General features: G+C 40.9%; 1 protein-coding gene across 1 annotated transcript in view; it reads left to right on the forward strand.

Moving 5' to 3' along the window:
- LOC114444535 (roundabout homolog 2) overlaps nt 1-2,661 on the forward strand; it is a 48,072-nt gene extending 45,411 nt beyond the window's left edge. Inside the window, exons 22-26 of the mRNA XM_028419173.1 lie at nt 30-358; nt 558-674; nt 1,096-1,275; nt 1,560-1,681; nt 2,535-2,661. Coding sequence (XP_028274974.1) covers nt 30-358; nt 558-674; nt 1,096-1,275; nt 1,560-1,681; nt 2,535-2,546 — 760 coding nt within the window. The 3' untranslated portion in view covers nt 2,547-2,661. The remainder of the gene's footprint in view (nt 1-29; nt 359-557; nt 675-1,095; nt 1,276-1,559; nt 1,682-2,534) is intronic.
- The last annotated feature ends 5,395 nt before the right edge of the window (nt 2,662-8,056 follow it).

An 8,056-nucleotide genomic window follows, 5' to 3' on the forward strand; every position in this document is an offset into this window, starting at 1 on the left:
TCACGCTGCCCTTCCTTTCTGCCCTTTAGCTCTGAGGAGGATGATGACTGGTGTCCTCCGCTGCCAGCCAGGACCTACCTGATGGATGCCTCCAGAGAGGAGCTCACTAGCCTGCCCTCTAAACCTGAGGAGCCGTCCTGCACGGCCACATCAAAGTCTTCCCCCCAGCAAGACACGCCTAGGCCTCACGACAGTCCACGGCTGCAGCATTTTGACTTCCTGGCTCGTCACCACTCCAGCTCCCACATCTCCCAGTCCAACCCCAATCTGTTCACCAACACCAGCCCCCGAGATGCAAGTCAGCTTTACCACACTAACCAATGGGCCGAAGGCTTCAAGGCAGAAAGCCTTGGTAAAGGTCAGCTTGAATCCACTGTAATGCCTCTTATCTCACAAACAGGCCACACAGTGTCATACATAATTTAGTTCATGATGTAACTTAGCAGAAAGCATTTGTACATGAAAATCATGTTGCATTTGTTCAGAGTGAAGCTCAGTGGTCTTCCTCTGTCTCCTGTAAGTTTCCTGAGGATGACATCAGTGTGCTTTCTTCTCAGGACAATCTCCTGCTGCAGCTGCAGAATCGAGCCCTGCAGCCCAAACACACAGATCCAGGAGTAAGAAGAGAACGCCCAAAGATGGACTCAACAGACCTGATCTGCACAGCGAAGCAGGTAGCACGTTAAAACTGTGCATCACATTTGAACCATAACAGTACGTTTTACACAGCAACAGTCTGTTCTTCATATATAACTAAATCCTACACAGTGATCCATCCAAAAAATCACTGTGTAGACATCTAAGGGTGTGTAAGACAACCTATGGCCTCAGTATAAAAATGTCTGAGATCACTCGTTGCTACCAAAGGAACATGACCTAAAATCTATATTAAGCTAACAAAACATCAACAAAATGTGATTTTAAACTAATATAAACATAATTATTAAAGCCTACATTTAATTTCTTGCAACAGATTCCCCTGTGATGCATGTGAGCATCTTACATTAGCATTAAGCTTAAATAAGCCTATTATAGACTGGTAAGGCTAGCTTTCTCCTCTTTTTTTTGTAATAATGAATGACCATTCATATGCAGAACTCCCCCCTCCACCGGCCCCTCCCCCCACAGATGACTCTCTGCAGCTCTTGGCGGATGTTTTGAGCCGCAGCCGAACGGACAGTGAAAGAAAAGACGGGAGTGACTCACCGACTCTTCAGAGGAGGAGAGAGCATTTCTCACCTCAGAGGAGAGGGCCTTCGAAGTGGTTATCACAGGGCGAGTACATTATATCATACTCATGAAAAAAGAACATCTATCCCAGAAACACATGCTGCCTCAGCTCAACAGCTGGACCTCAAGTAGATGTACATTAATATTATTGTTAAATCCCTTTGAGCTTTAGAAGTAACCCATTTCAAGCAGCGTACGCCCACTTATTATCCTGTAGTAGTAACTCTGCTTTTAGCAGCAGGAGGTCTATTTTCAGTCTGCTCCATCACTTAGGGTTTAACCTATATAACTACAGCTGTAACTTTGAGTGATCTGTTTGTCATCTGCAGATGAGAATGTAATCCCGTATGGACAGTCCAGCATCCTGCCTAAGGTCCAGATGTCAGGCTACGGGTCTCTGGGTGGAGGAGTCTTTCCACGGCACTCCACTGCTGGCAGGAGGAGAGATGAGGTGTGTTGGGATCTGCTGCGTAGACGGCATGTCTGTACTGTACGGGTCAGCGGCGGTTCAACACTAAACTGAGGGAGCTTAGAGACGATGAGGTTTTGACAAGGGGCAGTAAGCATTTTAACATGGTGACTAGACAAGGGACTACAGTCTGACATAAATGTTGAAAAATGCTGAAAAAAGGCTACTGAAGTGACTCACTCAGTGTCATGGTCACATAAACAAGAACAGCTTGAAGACCAGTGACTTTGTTACATCTTTGACCTTAAGATAATGTGACTCACCAGATGGTTTGTGAGGTTACAAGTTTTGTAAGAATCCAGCTGATGCACAAGTGACTTCAGCTTAACAATAAACAACAGTATATGAATGATGCTGGCAGGAGGAGAGGATAGGTGTGTTTGTAGGGTGGAGGCAGGCAAAAAACTACTTACTCATATGTCTGTGCCGGTTGGAGCTTGAGCCAATAAGGAACCTCAAAAAGCAGAGAAAAAAAGTTAACAAAGTACCAAACAAAACACAACACTGGAGTGAACACATGTATTAATGTAGACAAACTGACAAAGACACAGGGGAGTACCAAGACACAGGTGGGAACAATCAAGGTGTGGGAAAACTGGAGGAAGCGTGGTCAAAGACACAAAAGAACCCTACCCTTTCAAAATAAAACAGGAAACAGCTAAACAGGGAAAAATATTGATCTGATGTCTCTGTGAAGGGGAATTGTTTGTGTGTGTGTGTGAGTAAAATAAATAAATAGAAGTTGATATAATAACAGCCTCAGGTCAGGCTCTGGGCTGATCTGTTCCCTGTGAGGTGTATTTAAATAACAATAATCTCTGTGTTTGTTTCACAGAACCTCATGTAGACAGAAGCTGATTACGTGATGTGACATCCTCCTCTTCTCTTCCTGATTTCCTGTCTTTGCAAACCATCAATCTGTTGCCATGGTATCGTATTAAAAAAAAAAACTGAAGACAAAAGGGAAAACCGTCAAGGCTCGCCATCTGCCTTCTCACAAACAGCTTCTATTCTTTTTTTATTTACTGATTCGATCTTTATTTTTTTGTGATTTTCTTCACCCTGCCCTGTGTGTACATAAACATCTTTGCAGTTTTTTAAAAGATGTGATCAGATATATTACTAAAACTGGATCTGGTTGATGGGGGGTGGGGAGTGGGAAATATTGTATTTTTAGTGAAATGGGTTGTAAATGTGAGTATGACATTGTTGTACAGCGGATTATTGAATGTATCTTCTGTTTACTCCTGACCATGAAACCATGACAATGAGTGTCTGACAGGCGAAGACATGAGGCGGAAAATGTGTTAATACCCCATCATGTTGGTCTGTGCGTGTGTGTGTCAGTGCATGTGCTTGTGTGTCACTGTTTTTATCTCTCATCACTGTGCGGCTGTGTACTGTGGTTCTCCTGTAGATCACCAGTGTGTTGATTTTTAAACCAACCAATAAAGCATTTGTTACAAACAGGTGTCTGTGTGAATCACAGTGAACACATTAGCATTTTTAGCATGGCTGTATAGGTGATAATATCATCTGCATAGACCAGAATGGAAAAAAACACTGGTAATTCAGTGGTAGTGCTACTTCCTAAATCCTCCAAAAGTCACCTGTAGGTAAGAAGGATGGGTCCAGCGTATTTGTCTGACACTCTGTGCATGGTAGAAAAGAAGCTGAGTCCGTCTTCATCTTGATATTTTTATATATATAAACATGAGATTAAACACTGTATTTTGGAGATGAGAACATGTAAACCAAAAGAATGAGACCGCTGATGAAACATGTGAAGGTGTACGATGTACGGTCAACAAAAACTGGCCACCCAGCTTCCTTCTCTCCTCCTAACTGCCGTGCAGGTGAATGAGTGCCCGTTTAACCACCTATGCCCACGTGACAGAAATATTTCCCATCACCTTGACAACCAGACCTAAGAAATAGACAAACAACTCACTAGTACACGATCACAATATATGGTTCCTACAAGTAGGATGCAGCCTGCAGCATCACCACTAGATGTCTTTAAAACTTAAACACAGTGGTCCTTTAACAACTAATATAATATCTTAGGATATAGGAACTAAAACAAAGCTGCAAATGCTTGGAAAATAAAGCACAAATCTCTATGTCAAGTAATATTCCCACTGGCACCAAAATATTTGCAAGCAGATTTACATTCAGTCTGTGGCAGGTGATAACTCTGCAGACCAGCAGGGGGCAGTAGTCTGGTTTAGTCATTCAAAAAAGAAAGGTAAGAGAGATAGGACTGCAGTACATTTTCAGGCTGACCAAGAACCATTTTTCAGGGGCTGAGACAGCTCACCTGAGAAGCTCAGGTGGATGTGTTAGAAATTGCACTTCACCCTGTAGCCTCTAGGGGCAGGCTTCTAAAGTGAGTCAATGCCCACAGACCGTCATGTTAAAACGGCTAAGTAGAAATAAATCACTTGTTTTTCATTATATTAGGACTTAATAATTATCAGTGCCGACTCATAGCGTGAGCTTCCTGCTCCCACAGCTGCCTGCCTGCCTCAGCTCCAGCTGCACTCCATCTCTTTGCCTGTAATGGAAGTTTAGGTGGACTGTGATCCTGCCAACATGGTGAGGATCACAGTCTTACCTGTAGATTTTGTAACACTGCACAGTTTTTGTTCCCCGGGTATAAAGTTAGACGTTTTAACGTCTCTTTGGATCGACAGGCCACACATCAAGACTGCAGTTCTGTTACTTCCATGTTGGTTTCATTTCTCAGCCCTTCCTATGTGAATGTGTTTCACTTGTTCTCTGCTCTTTAGCTCCAAACAGCAAACACACAGCGTGGTGGTCCTGTACTTACTTGATAAACATTATCAAGTTACCATTAAGCACAATGAGCTGCTGTGTCTGAAGCAACACGAGGTAGTGAAATAGTGAAAACATGTATTTTGTAATGTGAACAATCCCTTTCATTGTGAAATAAGTCAGATCCCTTTTCAGGATATGAGGAGCAGACTGAGCTCAGATTTGTTTCAGCGCAGCTAAATGTCCCTGAGGTCTGAATGAACTGGGTTTGTTATATCATGTTTCCAGTAAAATGACTTGTCTGACATCAGATAGGCTCCTCTGTGTGATTTGATGCCTTCTTCAGATTGCAAGAACGCCTATTTTTTTTACTTTCTCTCTCTCTTTTTTTGAACGTAGAGTAATGAGAGGAAGAAGCCTTCATTTCACTGTACAACTCCTGAAACGTGACAGTGGTAGGATATGAAAGTCTTTTTCTTGTGTCTGCACCGTCAGCTGCAGCATGTACCTCTTGTGTGTGTGCAAGATCTTATTAGCTCAAGTACTACTGCAGTGTTTTGGCAGGGAGGCAGTGGACGGTGGACTCAGTTGCCGCTGGGTCCCGCCAGGCTTGGAGGATAATGGTAATCCGATGCAATTTGAATGGGTTATGCAATTTAGAAGGGTTCTACAATTTGATGCTTTTAGGCCTGCAGCATGGATTAGGGTCTCTGTGGTTTACTCAGCCCTCCCACACACACACACACACAGACAGCTGAGCTCGGCCACAGACAGTCTGTTACAGTATTCTGGCCACTTCAAGTGTATTAACACTACTGGGTCAACAGCAGATCCTTTTATGTGGTCAACAAACTTATTTTCTTGAAGCTTCAGGCAACTTCTAACAAACCTTTCATTTGAAGATTTTTCTTAGAAATCTAAATCTCTCTTTTTACCTGTTCTACCTCATTCAAACTATACATTTGAGCTTGAATGCTGCCAAACAAGCTGTGACCAGCACGGCTTAAAACTGAGATTTAAGGTGAGCCCAAAGATGAATGTTAAATCAGCCTTCTATTGTCAAACACTGCACATCGTTGTGCACACTGAAGGACAAACAACAAAGTCAAGTTACAGGAAGCTAGACGTATATTTGAGCAGCGGAGGGAGGTACATCTACATAATGGTCCAAAAAAATCATCATGAATTTCAGTGTGTTTTGTTGTTCTGTGATGATCTGAATTCAGTGTGCAGGATGGACACACACACACACACACACACAGGTTCGATGTGTTGCTGTATGTGTGATCAATAAATCTATCAGGGCCTAACAATGCAGTCTAACTTGATTAAAGGCGAGATAAGCAACAAAACCGATGCACCAAAAATAAGAGAAAAGAAGAAAAATAAGCTCGGCTTTTTCCACCAATACAGATAGATAAGAAGAAATTGATTCAGGCTGTGATGAAAGTACACAAAGAGCTTTTATATCTGATAAAGATCAATATTCTTCTATTTCATCTGAAGAAACAGACAAACATCTTTATATGAGACAGAAAAAAATCAACCGACTGGTGACTCAATCTCTGATGTAAAACTGAATAATGGCACCACCCAGTGGTGACGAGCAGCACGACTCTGCTGGTCACTCACTCCACACAACATGAATCCAATCAGCCAAATCAACATTAAAAAAATACCCTAATTGACTTTAAACCTTTTATATACTGTAAAAATAAATATATGAAAAAAAATGTAAAAATATATACTGTAAAGACAATATTAAAGATGCAATTCAAAGCATGATTCCATTCCTTCTTGAAAACACACACATACACAGCATTTTCAGCTTGACTGTATTGCTGTGACTGAAACATGGTTACTTCCTGGGTTTTCAAGGCCACAAGTACACATAGACAATTTCAGTTTTACAGGTTCTCCTTGGAATCTGTCATATAATAGCAGCCACCCAGCATTGACAACATTACAAGGACAACAACATGGGGGTGTTGGTCTCATTGCAGACAATGTACGAGATAACATCGTTGATTTACCAGTGTTGAATTTGGAATGTTTGGTATACAACAGTGTTAGACAGAACATTTTAGTAGCTGTAGTTTATCGTCCACCATCATATCCCATGTCACTATTTAAAGTCAGTGTAAACAGACTACTTGAATTGCTTGAACCTTTTATGACGAGGGTATTTTGTGTACTGTTAGACATGCAGGTCTGTAAAAACAGCAGTGATAGTTATTGTTCATGTGTTCATGTCAGTTGACAAGGATAGAAGTAATCTAAGTATTCAGAATACATTACTCAGACTGAGTAATGTAACGGGATACATTAAAAATTATGTTTTAGGGCATGTAATCTGTAATCTTTTTAAAAGTATTCTTCCCAACACTGACTATCAACGACGTAAGTCGCTTTATTCAAACATCAACGACAGCATCCTCTAGTAAAAAAAGCGAAGGATTCCAGCTTTATGTTACCACCTAAACGGAGTGGAGAAGAACCAGGGTTTCATCATAACCCGAGCGTTCCACTAACTTTTGATTTTAGTGATGAATATTTGAATAGATTGGTTAAAATAAAAAATAAATATTGCAGGGTGTTAAACCTGGTCTGGTAAATGACATGGTCATTAGTATTGTTAAATAGAATAAGTTAATAACGTCAGTAAGATTATAATCAACTAAAAACACAAATGCAATGCCAGGATGATTTTAAATGTAAACATGTATACATGTCTCCATGGTGATGTGAAGTGCTTTGATGACAATGGTTCCATTCACAGTGTGTCTTTGAACTTCTGTTATATACTGACAGGAGACAGGCAAGAAACACAGAGAAAATATAAAGTCTGCAAAGTCAGCATGACTCAAAAAGACGGGGAATTAGTTTACAAGGATCTCCTTGACCAGGAGCTTTTCTGTGACGCCGTCATTAAGGTGGAGGAGGTTGACTTTCCCATCCACAAAGTCATCTTGGCGACCTGCACCCCTTACTTCAGGTGAACTGATTATCTCAATTTTAAATGAATGTGTTAGTAACCTTTACATAGGGAGACAAAAACAAGGATTTGTTGTAGTTTATGATGTGAGTGTTTGGAGCTTATTCACTGCAATCTTGTTTTTATAGCTTACAGTGTTTCAGTGTGTTTGCTGATATTGTTGTGATGACTAGTCAACTGCTGGGGGAAATGTTGTCAGCCTGACCTCATAAAGAAAGCAGAAGCAGTCCTTAATGTTTTAACATGACAAAAACAACCGGTGAACAAGTGTTAATCTGCTGGCCCCAGGTGGGACTGGGCTGGCATCTAATAGTGATTTCTCCCTCTATAGGCTCAAACTTATTTTATCTTAACCCTCAGGCGTCACTTTAATTTACTACCCTTTTGTGTCATTAGGGGACAAAAAAGTCCACTTCCAAAAAACTGCTATAAAAAATTAACAGATTAATATTTTTTCTTCCTTTTTCTGCATAAATATGTTAAACAACTTCAGCCCTGTTCAATACTATCAAACATTAAATAATTTTGAGGAATTTAATGGCTGATTTTAGTGGTGAACAGTAGAAAATGTCAAATTTAACTAT

The sequence above is a fragment of the Parambassis ranga genome, chromosome 13 (genome assembly GCF_900634625.1).
Source record: "Parambassis ranga chromosome 13, fParRan2.1, whole genome shotgun sequence".
Taxonomy (NCBI): domain Eukaryota; kingdom Metazoa; phylum Chordata; class Actinopteri; family Ambassidae; genus Parambassis; species Parambassis ranga.